The sequence below is a fragment of the Neltuma alba genome, unplaced genomic scaffold (assembly GCF_004799145.2).
Source record: "Neltuma alba isolate B1F8T4 unplaced genomic scaffold, ASM479914v2 tig00012465_pilon, whole genome shotgun sequence".
NCBI classification, from domain to species: Eukaryota; Viridiplantae; Streptophyta; class Magnoliopsida; order Fabales; family Fabaceae; genus Neltuma; species Neltuma alba.
Window position 1 is genome coordinate 198,934 of NW_021636941.1, and position 16,567 is coordinate 215,500.

The 16,567-nt window shown below is 34.7% G+C and overlaps 3 protein-coding genes across 6 annotated transcripts; all 3 read left to right on the forward strand.

Annotated features, from left to right (window-relative positions):
- Positions 1 to 916: 916 nt before the first annotated feature.
- On the forward strand, positions 917 to 2,943 carry LOC114727349 (transcription factor MYB113-like). Its single transcript, XM_028914052.1, has 4 exons — positions 917 to 1,009; positions 1,866 to 2,019; positions 2,110 to 2,236; positions 2,376 to 2,943. Exons 2-4 carry the CDS (start codon positions 1,869 to 1,871, stop codon positions 2,746 to 2,748), a joined length of 651 nt encoding a protein of 216 aa, XP_028769885.1. The 5' UTR covers positions 917 to 1,009; positions 1,866 to 1,868; the 3' UTR covers positions 2,749 to 2,943.
- A 3,403-nt stretch (positions 2,944 to 6,346) lies between these two features.
- On the forward strand, positions 6,347 to 10,688 carry LOC114727323 (GDP-L-galactose phosphorylase 1-like). Its single transcript, XM_028914022.1, has 5 exons — positions 6,347 to 6,735; positions 7,531 to 7,958; positions 8,317 to 8,502; positions 8,606 to 8,866; positions 10,000 to 10,688. The coding sequence occupies exons 1-5, from the start codon at positions 6,627 to 6,629 to the stop codon at positions 10,249 to 10,251; spliced, it is 1,236 nt and encodes a 411-aa protein (XP_028769855.1). The 5' UTR covers positions 6,347 to 6,626; the 3' UTR covers positions 10,252 to 10,688.
- Positions 10,689 to 11,802: 1,114 nt separating this feature from the next.
- On the forward strand, positions 11,803 to 16,171 carry LOC114727325 (DNA-directed RNA polymerase III subunit rpc9-like). 4 transcript variants are annotated; one of them, XM_028914026.1, is made up of 5 exons: positions 11,803 to 11,909; positions 13,233 to 13,374; positions 13,469 to 13,676; positions 13,759 to 13,911; positions 15,647 to 16,171. In XM_028914026.1, the coding sequence occupies exons 3-5, from the start codon at positions 13,479 to 13,481 to the stop codon at positions 15,854 to 15,856; spliced, it is 561 nt and encodes a 186-aa protein (XP_028769859.1). In that variant the 5' UTR covers positions 11,803 to 11,909; positions 13,233 to 13,374; positions 13,469 to 13,478; the 3' UTR covers positions 15,857 to 16,171. The 4 variants fall into 4 exon arrangements, with proteins under 4 accessions (XP_028769859.1, XP_028769857.1, XP_028769860.1 ...); XM_028914027.1 differs by having other exon boundaries at positions 11,805 to 11,909; positions 13,233 to 13,476; positions 13,559 to 13,676; XM_028914024.1 differs by having other exon boundaries at positions 13,233 to 13,676.
- The last annotated feature ends 396 nt before the right edge of the window (positions 16,172 to 16,567 follow it).

Sequence of the window (16,567 nt, forward strand, 5' to 3'; positions counted from 1 at the left end):
TTATCGTTTCGTGGTTTCCAACATGATGTTTGTCGTGTTAATCTCTGTATTATTGATCTCCATTAATGTTATTTGTCTTTGTTTTCTTCTCTTCGCTGTTGTCGCCATTTTTTAATTTGTCTCTTGTCTTTCTGTACTGTGGCCCTCGTGATCTTTCTGGGTGTATTAGCTAGGGTTGTGTAATAAAATGTGTTTTTTTTCCCGCCTGGGCCAAAACTACAAGTAATAAACTATATGATTCGGGGGGCCATTTTATAGATTGAATTTTTATTCGATTTTATTGTTACATTAAATATAATTGTCGTATTCTATAATTCATATTCCAATTAATTACGGTACTTAAAAAGCATGTGCAGGGGTTAGGGTTAGGGTTTCTATTCTTCTTTTTCGATGATAATCACCTTGATTTGTATGGTGGAGATGAGCAAAGAGTCTCCCCACTTCTTTCACTCTCCATTTTTATCCACTTTCCATCTTAACCACTAAGATTGAAAGTTTAACGGTCCAGATTTCATGTTTTTGAAAATGATTTTATGAAGTATTTTTTATTATTGTTTTGAATTATACTGACTAAAATTTAGTAGTTTTATTTGATTTTATTTATTTATTTTTGAAAATTTAACATTTTATTTATAATTTTATAAATATGAAATCTGAACAGTTAAAATCTCAATCTTACGACTGAGATGAGAAGTAGATGAAAATGGAGGGAAAAAGAAGTGGAGACACCCCTTGTGCAGTGGAGATTACCGGAAGGAGGACCAAATCTAAGAGGATGTGATTGCTAGCAGCGGAGATTAAGAGGCTATAATTAGAAATACCATTGTTTCTAGTAAAAGTTTCTATAAAGATGGCCGGAGGGAGGACCAGATCTGTGCGGCACAGTGCTGTTTCAGGACCCAAGCAACAACAATAATCTAGACTGACGACGGTGCCACAGTAGATAGAGAGTGATAAGATGGTCAGCGACTCTCAAGGTTTTTAATCTCTTCGTGACGACCTTGATTTGGTATGCTTCTTGGATCTTTCTACTCCGATGCGGTTTGGTTTGCAATGGATTGTAGTTTTCTTGCTTAAATCCGGTGGCTTAATTTGGGCTGGGGAAAGTTGGTGGGGATGGTCGTGATCTTACTAAACTAATGTGTTGCCATTGTTGGTCGCAGTGCTTCTTCCATTGCAATGATAGTTAAGTGGTGGTAAGTCTGCTCCTATGATAGCAGATATAATTTGTTAAAAGGGATGACACTGTTAGGATGGTTCTTTGAACTCCCATCCCTTGTTTCAAACATAGTGTTCGATGGCTATATTTTTTTCTGGTAGTGGCAGTGACAGCGCATGGGTCCTTTTGACTTTGATTTAGGGTTTGGGTTTATCTTTGGTGTGTTGTTTGGTTGCTTTTTGGTGTTTTGGTTTTTATTTCACACATTATGTTGGTCTTTGATTTTATTCAATACAACAAAAATCCTTCTGTAACAAAAAAAAATGCCCTTCTAATTTGACTCCATCAACTCACATTCCTCCACGCATTAACTGTGGCTTTATTTATAAGGGGCAATTTAGGAAAACTGTCATAAATGCTTCTTGAATTTCCATTTTTTTGGCTTATCCAAAGGAAAAAAAAGGGAACCATATGGTAGGCAAAAATACCATTTAACCCTACAATTTTATGTCATATGTGAATATGCATTTTTTTTCATGCATTGAAATGCGTTGAAATTAAATTGTGTGGTTCTTCTCCTTCTACGTCATTCTCCCTTATATTTAGATACAGAACATAATAGGTTGTTGCTGATGACAAGGGAAACATACACAGACGCGTGTGTATATATATAGATACATGTATGTATGTATATGTATGGGTGCAGTATATGAACACATTGAGTATAAGCGAGGTCAAATTAATGGAGGAGGAGCCAGGGTTGAGGAAAGGTGCCTGGACCCGAGAGGAAGACGATCTTCTCAAAGCTTACGTTCTCAAGTACGGCGAGGGAAAATGGCATCTTGTTGCCCAAAGAGCTGGTACATACATGTCACAAATAACATATATATTGCTCAACATATATATGTGTGTGTGTGTGTGATATTGGTTTGCATTATTACAATTTGCAGGTCTGAAGTGCAGGAAAAGCTGCAGAATGAGGTGGTTGAATTATCTGAAACCCAACATCAAGAGAGGAGGCTTCAATGAAGACAAGGTTGATATGATTATGAGGCTCCATAAGCTGCTGGGCAAGAGGCATGCACATACATGTTCTGCAACACACACATATTTATATATATATATATATATATATATATGTCTTCTTCTGATGTACAATTAATTTGAGATAACTCTTTTTTAATTTGCTTAATCACTGTTGAAATTTTGTGAATAGATGGTCGTTGATAGATGGGAGGCTACCAGGAAGAACAGCAAATGACGTGAAGAACTTCTGGGATACCAAAATGCGCAATATTGTTATTAAGAGACAAGAAAAAGAAAAAGAGGTGAACCAGCTGCTGCGAGCAGAAGAGAAAGGAAAAGTGAAAGAAGCCCGCATAGTAATAAAACCACAGCCTTATGCTTTCTCTGAGAATTCGCCATGGTTGAAGCAGAAGAAGAATAAGCCTGTTACTGCAGCTGAAAGTGCTTCTACTCGTAGCTCTGGCGGCGGCGGTTTTGCACAGCCATGTCCTCCTGCTGGTATTGGCAAGAGCGAGCTGTCAGATCAGGATTGGTGGGAGAGTTTACTAAAGGAGGAAGAATGAGATGAGGGGCAAGATGGGAATTCTATGATGGATTTCTTGGACACAGACTTTCTGCAAATGGAGGGTCTCCGCTGTTGGTGGAGTCACTACTAGTCATAATAAAATTCTAGTCTTATTGTGATCCTAATGAAGGGTCTCCCAGGAATTTGGATTATCTTCTTTTCAGGAATCAAAATGTTTTTTTGAAAATAAAAAATCTATTGCTACCTCTTATTCTTAATATATGACTCACTGTAGAGTATAATTGTGTGCTACAAAATGAATCTCATAATGACGATTAAAAGTACTATGTAGTTTTATATAGGTAATGTGATCATTAAGAAGTCTTATAAGTAAGCAGCATGTAATAATAAATTCTGGTTCAAAAAATGATTATAGATGCATGCATGCTCAATCAGTTATTGCAAAAAATTTTAATAATTGCACTAAAGTCCCATCCAAGAGAATGAAATGTACAAAAAATCCCTTAAATTATGAAATTAATTTGAAGTTTTCACAAAGAACCTCATTACAAGATATTTCATTTGTTCAATTACTAAACTGCCCTCATCTTTTTTTTTTTAAAGCATGCGCTAATAACTCAAACGACAGTCGTTAACAATTTAAAGTGCAACAATTAACAACTATCAATAACCCATACATTAAATCTTTATGATGTGCCAAGAAAATATGTTGTTAATATTTACCATGATAGTGATTAATCGTTGCACTTTAAGTTATTAACGACTACCTTTTAAGTTGTCAATGCATACTTAGAGGGAAAAAAAGATGAGGGAAGTTTAGTAATTAAACAAATGAAATCTTTTACAATAAGGTCCCTTGTGACTTTAGATTAATTTGATGATTTTAAATGGCTTTTTTGCGTTTAATTCTTTTAGTGCAATTTTTCCATTATGTTACATTTGTTAGAATTAAGTAATTTATTTAACTTTCTTAATTTACTTAAATTAGTTAAAGCGGCTATCATATTAAGAATTGGGGTTTTTTTTTTCTTACAAAAAGTTTAGTATATCAAGTATATAAGTCATTTTAATTAAATATTAGAAACAAGAGAAATTTTTAATTTTTTACTTATAATAAATATCATAAATTGGTTGTTAAGCCCCACCGTTCATATAAGAAATATCACGAATTTGGATAACATATATTCCCTATCCCTTCATATGGAGATTGATAAGAAGGATGCTTTTGAAATATGGCAATATCAATTAATGCTCTACAAATTATTCCAAAATTACGTATTTAAGATCATAAAACTCTTTTGATAGATAACCTATATAAAGGTCATTGTGCTAGAAGCAACGCCACCCATCATATTTAGAAGAGGTCTCAAATTTAAGTACGGTGTTAACATATTTGTGTGCGTGAGTCAGTTTAAATCGTATTAGAGGGGGGAGGGGAATAAAGGATGGGTGAAAAGTAATACTTTCCATGAAGCTTTTGCGTCCGATCTTATTGGGCTGGAATTTTAACGTAGCTGTTGAGCCGGATCTTATTGGGCTGGTCTTTTTATGCTTCTTCCTGTTTTGGGCTGAGTACGAGAATTGTGGGATTTGAATGGCCACCTTTTGGACTATGAGTCTGTTGGTAATTATGCGTTTTCTGGAATGGGCCACTGTTTGTCCGCTTTCCTTTTCTCTATCATTACACTCTGGCCCAAGTTATGCTAATCTACTAACTTTGTTGGGATTATTTTTCTTTTAATGAAATTGACTGTTATTAATAGAGGGATACACGTGTGAGTGTCAAAAAATTTGATTTTTTTTTTTTACTAAAGCATAGGTATCTTCTTATTGGAGACAATCTTATTCAAAGTATTGTTGGGCACTAAATGTAAGCACATCTCCCAGCAGGAATTCGAATTTTGGTTCGCTACGTTGTGAGGGACTAGCCCTTTTCGCTAGACCCAATCCCCGTTGGTAAAAATTTGACTTTTATGCACAAAGGAAAGAAAATCTCTGGCTGCTCTTCGCTTAAGGCCAGATATCCTCCTTCCATAGGCCTCTTGGATATTAAAAGCGGGTGCATTAAAGATTCAAACCTTCTCACATGATCATTAGATTTAAGTCACATTGGTAAAATTTCTTCTTACTCTGAAACCAGGGATTTTAAATGAAACACAAGGAATTTTACTTTATGATGTGATCGTAGATCAATTTATAATGACTTCAAGACAATTAGACTATTTTGGAAGCGCTAAAATATACATTTGTCATTTAACTTTATATAAGATTTCAATTTAGCCATTTAATTTTAAAAAGCATATATTTAATCCTTTAATTCTAAAATCATTAGATTTCAATGATGATTTTTTGTAATAATCATAGATGTTTTAAAAATTAAACTTAATATGTTAGTATTTAAGAATATTTTATCAACATTAAGAGTTTAATGTCATCGTTTTTTAATAATTTTTTGGATTAAAAGACTAAATGCATACTTTTTAAAATTAAAAGACCAAATTAAAATTTTGTACAAAGTTAAAGGACCAAATGTATACTTTAGTCATTTTGGAGGTTAATATAATTTTTAGTCTTTAAAATTTGATATTATTTTGGTTTTAAATTTTCAAATTTGAAATTAATAGTTGTAGTCTCTAAAATTTTATTTTATTTTGGTTCTGATTGATTTCTAAAATTTGAAACAAATGATTTTAGTTCTTGAAATTTAACCTCAATTTGGTTTTTGTCCTTGTTTCAGGGATAAAAAAATTTTAAGATGGCCAAAACAAAATCAAATTTTAAGGACTAAAATTGTTTCTTTAAAATTTTAGGAACCAAAATAAAAATAAGATCAAATTTCAAAGATGAAACTATTAATTTTAAATTTCAAAGATTAAAACTAAAATGAAGATAAATGTTAAAGACTAAAAATACTATTAACTCATTAAAATTTGTATTTCCACTATGTTTTGGTCTCTCTCCTGATATTCCAACCTTACACTCAAAGTGATTTTGGTCTTTAAAATCTAACCTTATTTTGGTTTTGATTCATAAAATTTGATTTGATTTTAGTTTTGGTTTTTAAAATATTTCAAGTATCAAAGCCAATTGTTTCAAGTTTCAGATATTAAAAACTAAAATGAGATAATATTTCATAAATTATAACCACCATTTTAAAATTTGAGGATAAAAATCAAAATAATATTAAAAGAGTTTTTAAATGAAAAATAAATTATAATTTTAAAAAACTAAAATTTGATACTCTTCCGGTCCTTAATATAGGACCTAATTGTTGAGTTAATTTTGGTCCTAAATATAAGACTTATTTTTTATATTTATCAATTTTTTCTAAATTATCCATATGGATATTTCCTCAATTATAAGCAAATAAGTGAGGGAAAAAGGATATTAAGAAAGATAATTATGGTGTTTTAGAAAAAAACATGCTATATTTTTTGTAATTAACTAACTTATTTAATTTTTTTAATATAATTAAATTATTAAATAAGTTTTATATTAAAAATAGAAAGAGTACACTACGTTATAAATACAAGATCCGACTCGTCCGAACAGCTGTTCCTTTGACTGCCGAGGTAGGAAGTTCCAAAATGCACCGTCACCGTCCTGGGGAAATCACAGCGTTAGTTCGCAGCTTCGCATCAAACAAACGGATTTCCCGCTGAATTTTGTGAAAGAGAACTTCCATTTGCTTGTGACTACGGCTTCATTCCCCCACAACGCCAGCAGCGGCACCTTCAAGAGCTCCGAGACAGCGCATTTTTTGTTTAAGCACACTTCCAACCCCTTCTTCCGCTCACTGTGGCCGGGGTTTTCTTCCTTCCGCCGGCGGCTCTCATTCTGACCTCCTCCTTGTCGGTCGGGTTTTCTTTAGTTTTGGGTCTCTATATATATTATCTGCGCCCTTTTGATTTTAAGATGACCATCGAGGGGGTAGCCATTGTCGATTCCAATTACCAGGAAGATGATTCGGAAAAGGGATCCCTCGGTTGTGGCCGGCATTGCCTCGGAAAGTGCTGCTTACCTGGTATTACTTTTAGAATCACTTGCTTCTTTTTCAATTATAACTTGATGATCAAGTTATTTGGTTTATTTCATGACCATTTTTAAACAGTTACTTGAATAAAAAACATATTTTGGATACTGCAGGAGGAAAAATGAAGCAAAAATGGATCAATCTAAGTATTTAACTGACTCTCATACGCCGTTTTAGGCTTTTAGCTACATTGTTTTGTTCTCTGGCGGGAAATATTGCTTGAATTCTTGAAATGCTCATTATCAAAATTCAAGTTGTGAAGGATCGTGAATTTGATAATTAAATTCAAATTGCCAAAAGATCCAAAGAGTGGAGACCATGGGAATTGGTGGATAGGAAATACATGCATGTGGTTTATTGTTTTACGCATATTACTTGAATTGGGGAGTGATGGATGTAGTTCTACCGTTTTAGCTCCTTAGTTATCTGGCTCGAAATATTGCTTGAATTCTTCAAAAGCTTATATCACCAAAACTCAAAATTGTGAAGGATCACGAATTTGATCATTAACTGCAACTTGCCAGAAGATTGAAAAGGGTGGGGACGTTGGTAGTTGGCGCGTAGGAGATGCCTGCATAATGTTTATTGTTTTGTGCATATTACTTGAATTGGAGAGGGATAGAAGTAGTTTGTGTTTTACTAAGCTTTTTCTTAAGAATAGTTTTTACCATTAAGTCTCTTAAAGTTTTAAAGAGGGTATGTGGAAAAGGTTGGAGGGAGATACGGTAACGGTGTTTTCTCTGATGAACACATATTTTGACTTTTTTTTTTTTTTTTTAATTTCAGTCTCAAGGCTTCCTCTTTATCTATACAAGAAAGATGGCAGTGTTCCCATAGAAGCTGGGATGGTGGAATCCTCTGAGGAAGTTACTGAAATATCATTCCTCCACAATCTCTTGTTCGTAGAGTGGGAAAATAGAAAGAACCGGGGGCTTTTCAGGCATGATGTTACCATCAATGAGACAAAGTCCATTCCTGGGCAACATGGATTTATTGTACAACTGAATGAAGAGCGCCTCCTGAAAAAACGACCAACTGAGTTCCGATTGGATCAAGTTCTTCAGCCCTTTGATGATAATAAGTTCAATTTCACAAAAGTTGGGCAAGAAGAAGCACTCTTTCTGTTTGAGCAGAGCAGTGACCACAAGAGTCATTTTGTTCCAAATGCTCCGGTTGAGAAGATATCAACATCTCCAAATGTTGTTGCAATAAATGTAAGTATGGTCTTTTTTTTTTCGTCTCTTTGAACAGTTTGGCTTTTTGAGACTATTTAGCAAAACTTTGGACAATTGGAGTAAATACATTTTGCATGACTACTGCTTTTGGGAGATTTGTTTGCATTTTTATTGACGAAGTCTGGGATTTGTTTGATTTGAAGAGAATGGGGAAAGGAAAGAAAAGAGTTGTTTGATTTAGATTTATGTGAAGAAAATGTCTATATGAACCTTCAATTTTCATCCATTTTCCTCCATTCCCCTCAATCCAGGCATCTTTACGAGTGACAGTGACACTACATCCTTGTTACAGAAGATTTAACAGATGGCTAATAGATGACTGAACTTTGATTATTAGGTGAGCCCACTTGAGTATGGACATGTCCTTCTCATTCCCCGTATCCTGGATTGCTTGCCTCAGAGGATTGACCATGGCAGTTTCCTGCTTGCTATGCATATGGCTAAAGAAGCTGTTGATCCCTACTTTAGAGTGGGTTACAATAGTTTGGGTGCTTTTGCCACCATCAATCATCTACATTTCCAGGTACGGTCACATCCCACTTGGAACTTGAATATCTTATAGTTCAGTTCATAGGATATTCTCATATTCATATTCCAAGTCTTCACTAATTCATATTCTGGCACAGGCATATTACTTAGCAGCACCCTTGCCAGTTGAGAAAGTCCCTACAGAAAGGATACCAGTAGATGAGGGACTTCATTCCCAAGGAATCTGTGTATCCCAACTCTTGAACTATCCAGTCCGAGGACTAGTTTTTGAGGGTGGAACTTCTATACGAGATCTGTCTGATGCCGTTGCTTGTAGGCTTGTTTTCCTTCAGAATAATAACGTCCCTTTCAATGTTCTCATCTCTGACTGTGGGAAGAGAGTATTTCTATTCTTTCAGGTATGCTTCTTTTGACAATATTCCTTCTTTTGGTGTCCTTCTTCTGCTTCTTTGTGATATTCCTCTATAAATGTTATACTATAAAAGATTTTGCACCATGGAAGTAATGTCAAGTGATAATTTTTGTGGCTGAACAAGGGATAAGTTACTCAGAATTGTAATAGATATATTATTTTGTGGTGCAACCAAATGGGACATCGATCTTCTTAATTCATGTCAGACCAGATTTTTGGTTGTTTGGTCAATTATAACATACAAACAATTTGGTTTGATTGGAGATCAGTGGAAAAACAGGTATGTGTGGACCGCGTTTTTTGTTTTTCCAGAAAATGCAACTGCGCTGATGATCAAAATCTGAGACTGGAGAGTTTTGAGCTAAACCTTGGCATGGAAAACCTTAATCTTTCTCAACCTTGGTTATTTCTCCGTGATCAACTGCTTGGAGTGCTTGTTTGTCGAATTTTGAATTTATTTATCCTAGGTTTCCCCTCTCCTTAAGGCTTGTTAAGATTGAAAATACACAAAGGGGATGCTGTGGGAGCACTTGGCCAAGGTGTAATTTTGTGGTCCCAATGGTAAAGAAGGCAAAAGAGAGATTAGATTACTTTTCCGGTATGAAGTATCTGTTGAGTCTTTGTTGTTATTATTTAAAAATGCTTTTTTTTATTATTATTTTCATAGTAGAAGCCTGAAGCTCACTTTTATATTTATTCCATACCTAACATTCTTTATACGAAATGACAACCTCACTGCTTATTAGTCCTCTCTCCTCCAGCACTTTGAGCTGCTTCACTTAAGGCTAATAACGAACCTATTTCCCAAAACCAATCTCACTAGAACCAGAACTAATTATGCCCAATAAGGTGAAGTCCAAATTGTGAGTTTCCTCTTTTTACCAAAAACAAGCTTTAGTCCAGGGACCGAATTTGCTAGTTACGAATAATAACAGACTCATTGCATATTAGTTCTTCCAGCATTTCTGAGTTACTTTATTTCGAGACAAACAAGGAACAAGTTTCTTATATTCAAAAACTGAATAGACCTGTTAATTGAAAAATCAAGTTGCGAGTTTCTTTATATTTTGCATTTTCATGGCAGAAGATTCATTCTTGTTCTTGCCCTTGTATAACTAGTGTTTTGCTGAAAGGCGCGCACTGGGACAAGTGAGCCAGGGGATCATTGATGCTCAGGTGAATCCTGCTGTGTGGGAGATCAGCGGACACTTGGTGCTCAAGAGAAGGGAGGACTTTGAAGCTGCTTCTGAAGCATATGTTTGCAGGCTTCTCTCTGATGTTTCACTCTCAGAAGAAAGGTTCCAGCAGGTCAAGGCTTTCGTCATAAACCTGAAAGTGGAAGCATTAGAATCAACCGAAGCTGATATGTAATAAGAGAGTTACGTCAACAATGGTGAACTGGTATAGAACTATGTCTATGACACAACTGCTGGTGGAGTTGGTTAGCTCAACAGTGAAAAAATGGCGTTCTGGACTTAAAAGAGTTTCTGGGGGAGAAACTCGTTGTTATGAGTTTAGGTTATGCATAGTTATAGTAAGTAGAGATTTTTCTTTCGATTATCAGACTGAAAATTCTTGACTCGCAAATGGTAAAGGGGCATATCCCACCAAAGTGAAGGTGATTGTGAGAATAATTTCTCCCTCTCCTCATTTCAGTTGAAGTTATACTGGAAAATAATGTCAATGTCAAGCGATAAATTCTTTTTTTTTTTGGGCCAAACAAGTGATTAGTTATTCAGAATTATAATAGATATTTTTTTTCTGTAAATTGCAAGGTTTACATGTGAAGTAATTTTAGCTACTCATTATATCTCTGCATTTGAGTCTATCTAATATGTACTTATTGTTTTAATTGAAAATGATCATTTCATTAATCTTATGGTACACAATATTTAATCGAATGGATTCGACCCTAAAAATAAAAAATAGTCCAACTGAAAAAAAAAATCACATAAAACTAACAATTTTATTTGCGAATGAGTAGCAGATATATAAATAGTAGCTATCAATTTTTCATGACCAGTGTTTGATTCAGAACTTGAGGCAAAAGAGTAACGAGTCATGACAGCATAAAGGGGAAATAAATGAAACGAACGGCAAGCAATTTTTTTTTTTTGTTTTGTTTCAGTGATAACCTCTTTTATTAGCTAGAATAACTCTTTTATTAGTTAATTTAAGCGCTCGGTGGTAAAGCAAGCAATTACAAGATAGACATATTTACCTACTCCTTGCCTGTCAGCTTCCAGGAAAAATTCGTTCACGCTACAATTGTCTTTGGGCCTATTTGAATGGCAATTATAAATTTATAAGTATGTTTTACATAAGTTGAAATAAAATTTTTTCATATACTTACCTTGTATTTTGTAAATTATAATTGAAAAATTGTTTACTAAGCCATTCTAAACGAGTCCTGGACCTGCTTGTTATAAGTGCTCATAGAGCTTGTTTATAATGACTTAATAAGTAGTTTTTTAATATGATTTTATAGAATATGAAATAAGCATGTGATTAATATTTTGTCTCAGATAAATACTTTTTTGAGTAGGATGTTATCGCTAACTCAGGGTATCCAGCCGAAACCGACTAATCCCAAGGTGCCTCGTAGGTATCGATGGCGGGTACTTGCCTTCCCCTATCAACCAGTCGGACCGACCCTTGCAAGCGTCTCAGATAAATACTTATAATCATGATTCCAAACAAAATATAATAAGTATTTTTATGTGAGTCGAGACAAAAATTTTCTTTATATATTTACTTGATATTCTATAGACTACAGTTGAAAACTTGCTTTTAAAGGATCTAATGGCATCAAAATATCAACTTTTTTAATTTGTACCATCTTTCTATTTATTTAGTTAAAAAAGGGCGGGGGACGAATACTACGTACAATTACGCATAAAACCCGCCCCCTAGAGTACTCGCCTGACGGCGCTGACCGTAAGGGCAAGTATTCGGAGTTCGGCCACCTCCGTCGCCGGACGTCGGGTCGCTTCAGAGTTCTACGAACGTCCTCTTGCTTCTCTCTTTAGGTAGCTTCTTCATGTTTCTCTCTTCTACTTATATCTCTTCCGTCGCCCTGCTTTTCCCTCTGAACTTTAGAGGAGTCCCAACCCAGCACCGGCCGATAATCCTCTCCCCGGTCACTCTCAACAATTAAATTTACTTAACTATTTATTTCTCTTTCGAAAAAATTGTCCCGGGAGCCAGGCTTTTTCGAACTGAAGATATTGACATTTTATCTTTTGGGACAAAAGGCATAAACTATTCATTGGAATTTCACTGTTAACTTTTCATTAACTACTTCAGATTCAATGCCATACATCATGGATTTTTCCATTAATTGATTGTGATCCCGCTGCACTTTCTAGGAGATGCAGTTCAGCTGTTCGATAAAATGCTTGTGTAGGATGTGTCTTTTTTGGCTTCTTTAAGTTTCCATCAATGTTTGTGAAAATGGTATCTACCTATATATTCTCTTTATTTGGCGATTAAAATTGAACTTCCCTTATTTATTCATTTGTTTTGCGTTTTGCGTTGCTTCCTAAGCAGCGCTGTTATTATGTACTTATTGGAAAATACTAAAACAATTCATTACAATTTTTTAAGATTATTGTTGTTTTTATTATTTTTTTTCAATCATATTTTGTGAAACATGATTTAATCTACTGAATATTCATATTTCCTGGAATTTAATTATCAGTTGCATTTAAATTTTAGATCATAATCCAAGTCTAGCTAATTGAGTGGGATGCACTTTCATATCGGAAAAGCTGATTATTTTATATGTTTTGCTCCACACACGCGCGCGCATGCACGCAGATGCATGCTTGCATGGGTGTGTTTGCGTCCATTATCTCCAAAGTTAGTCCTCAGCTTGTTTCATACAGTTATGCTGGCTAAAAGAGTCTTGGTTAATTGGAGGGTCATGTTTGAGTATAAACCCTTTTACAAGAGAACAATGTTTATGCTTATGCAGTATACACCTGTGAATATGAAATGTTTAGAGTTCAAAATTTATGGTGGGTTTAAGAATAGTAACTTATTGATGCATGATTTTATCAATCATTATGTGATATCATTGGGTATGAATATTATCATGATTGGTATTTGATTCTTCTTAAATTATGAATTGAAAAATGAAACATGGCAATTAGTATATTGTTAATTGTTGCTTCATTTGGTGGACCATGCCTTTTGTTTCCATGAGGCAGACCTGTTTTAAACGAGCTCAACCCATGATCAGGTCTCATGAAGAAGCAAATAGACTAGAAAATCCTTTTTCCAACTCAATGTGTCATTATCTTTTATTCTTTCACACCTGCTAATTGCTGGTTTAAATCTTAATCATGCAGCCCAAAGGTACAGAGATATAATTTCAGTACGTGAATGAGATCACTTGGTGTAGCTACACTTCCCTGTTGCCATCATCTTCTGCATCATCTTATTACTTTGTAGAATTTGCAATCCAATTTCCTCGGTTTTCTTGATTCCCAAGTATAAGAGATTGCATAAAGCATTTATTGTTATTAGAGGAGAGGCTTTTCTTGTGCACTCACTTCCATTGCTCTCTATCACTGATTCCTTGCAGATGAAAATGTATGTTCTTCCTATTCATCTGCTACCTAGTCAATTTTTTCAAACACAGCTTGAGACAAAACAGTTTAATTACTTGTTACAGTCTAGAGGCCAATGCTGGCGCTCTCACAAATTTTGAGGTCCTTGACTTTTTACGAGCTAAAGGAGCATCAAAAGATCCAACAAGGGTTCTTGCTAAAGTAGCACAATCTGAGTACAAGGTTGAAGAGAAATCTCTCATTATTTTGTTATAGTAATACATTCAGACCCCTAAAGTATATGATTGTTCTGCCCATCTAACAGGTCTACGATTATCTGGTCGATAGTGCTGTTTGTGATCAAACTAGAGAGAATATCAATGAGTTCTTGGAAAACTGCAAAAGGCATGATCTTGCAAAGGCTGAGGTTCTAAACATATTAAACATCAGGCCAACTGCTGCTGTTGAAATTTTTCCTGTGAGTATTGGTTTGGTCTTGACATCAATTTTGCAAGTTATCTAAGCTCTGCAAATTCTGTTAGCTGTTACACTCAATCTTTATAGTATTGGTTTGAATCTAAGCCCGTAAAACTGCCCACTTAGTTGATGCAGAGTGTTGAGTTGTTTACTGGCTTTAGCTTTGAATTACTGGGTTTGAACATTGAACGTATACGCAACACATTTATTAAGAGGATTAGCATATATTGTTAAATAGTGCTCGCATTTTTACAGCTTTAAACTTTGTTTAAAAAAAGAGAGAGAGAGTAGTTACTTGTCTCTGAATCATATCAAACTGGAAGTCAGTAAGAAACACATGGAGGAGTATATACAAGTTTGGATCGTCATGCCTGCAATTTTCACAAGCAAAGAGTAATTACTTGTCTTCAAATCAACATTCAATACCTTTAAGTTATAACCATTACTATTTCCGAGCCTTTCACCCGCTTAGCTTTTTCATCAACTGATGAATCACCTTATGGGAAGTTGAGATGTAGTACCAGTTGGAACTTGGAAGGTTATCACTATTACTGCTCGTTGAAAGAAAAGACCAGTAAACATAATCCAAGAATGACTACAATGACCTTTGGTACAATAAAACCATTAAATGCTTCAATTTCTTTTGTCCCGCTACCTTGTTAAGTTGGCTAACTTTTTTGAAATCTGATGTATCACTATTATTACTCATTTACTTGTGGCAATATGAAGGTGCAATTTTTGTTAGTTCAACTTTTAAGTTATTGGTAGAAATAGAAATTAATTTCTCTTTGCATCAGTTGGTTGGAAGCAAATTATATGTTGTTCTACAGTCAATTAAACAGAATGTATTTTCACAGTAACATGACCCTGTTGTTCTGTTGCCCATTTCTGGTCCTTCCATTGTTGAGGCCAAGATACTGTTTTCTTAAACGAGATATTGTGAATTCATTGTTGAAGATATTTCTAATTATAAACCAGAAGGAACAATTATTTCTGGTTTCCCAAGCTCAGGGTTTTGCTTAGACCGTAGGATTCATCAACCATAAAGAGGGTACAAACTAGTATGTGTTTGGATTAGAACTTGCAAAATATGGGCTTGACTCAACTGCAGAACGGAGAAGCAAGATCATGGTTGCTTTAGCTCAAATGTGAGTATACGGGTTGAGTTGCTTTGCCTTGAACATGGGTTTAGGAAAACTAAACAAGCAAGGTTATGATATTTATTTGGGTAGACAGGTAGGTTATGATTTATTTGGTTCTAAGATGAGTTTGGATCTTACGAATAGGAAACCAAACATAGCCAAAGGCGTCAAGAATTAATGCCCGCAAATACTTAGAATGAAAAAATTAGTTTGTGAATAAGAGACGTCCCTTTTGTCCCTAGATAAAAGAGTAATAAAAAGAAATAATTATTAGGAATGAGGTGAAATGAGCTTAATAGATATTGCGTATTGTATTTTACAGGACTGACATGTTATGTACGGTCTATAACAAAAACAATTGCACCTGACTTGTTCATCATATTCAAAATTATTATGGCATGCTATGATTGACACTAATTTAATAGTTCTTCTCCTAGAATCTTCTTGCTCCTGGATTCTCACATCAATCAAGATAAATCATCACCTTCTGAAGACTAAACAAGTCCAAATTCTTTATAAATTCCAACATAAGATGATACCGGTAGCCTTTGCTTTGTTTTAATATGATCAGATCTGTTTACTTTTATCATGCAGATTATAGAGAAATGCGAGGATCGTTTTCCGGATGAGGAGATCGAAGAAATAGTAGAGCTGGTGAAGAAAACATTGCCGCCACCTCCTGCCAAGCCGGAGACTGAAGGTGTCACTCAGGCCACTGAAGAAAGTGCCGCTTTGAAAAATGAGAAAGATAGTGAGACTAGTCAAGTCCAAAAGCAAGATGGGGAACAATTGGACACAAGTTGAGACCTTCTAGTCGGTATTGCATGATTAAGAGCATTATAGGAGCATTAAGCATACTGGTTAATATATCGTTCTTGTCAAATCGTACTGATTTTATTGGTTGGTCAATGAGAAATGAAGGATCCACTGGAATCATGTGGCAGAGAACTTTCGATAATGCTTATGTTTGGTGACTTGGAAAACACTGGGGACTCCAGGATTGGTGAATCCTTTGACCAAACAGTATGTTATTTCTTTTTTTCCATTTTTTATTGTTCATAAATTCTATTGGAAGGTGTTGAGATCAACCATTTAAAAGTGATTTTACGGAGTCTAAAATAAGCTGAGATGAATTCTGTCTTGACTTACATAAAAATAGTTTTTTTTTTTAGTGCTCTAAGGTTTTCAAACACTCCCGTAATTATGTTCAAGACATGTCAAACACTAAATATAAATAATGCACTAAATATGGATAATGATTTGGATATTGGTTTGTCCGGTCATGCAATTGTTTCATTTTTGTACATAATTACAGTCTACTTTACCTATAACCCAGGGAAGTTTTTAATCTTTGTTAATGATTCATCCATTTCTGACTGCCACACAAATTTCTTACCTTTGGCGTTACATCCTACGAAAATGTATATATAAAAGCGCATAATTAATAAAATTTTCGAAGTGTGCTTTTTTTTTTTTGGTGGGTATGATTTTTTAGTGGACGGAGTCAAGATTTAA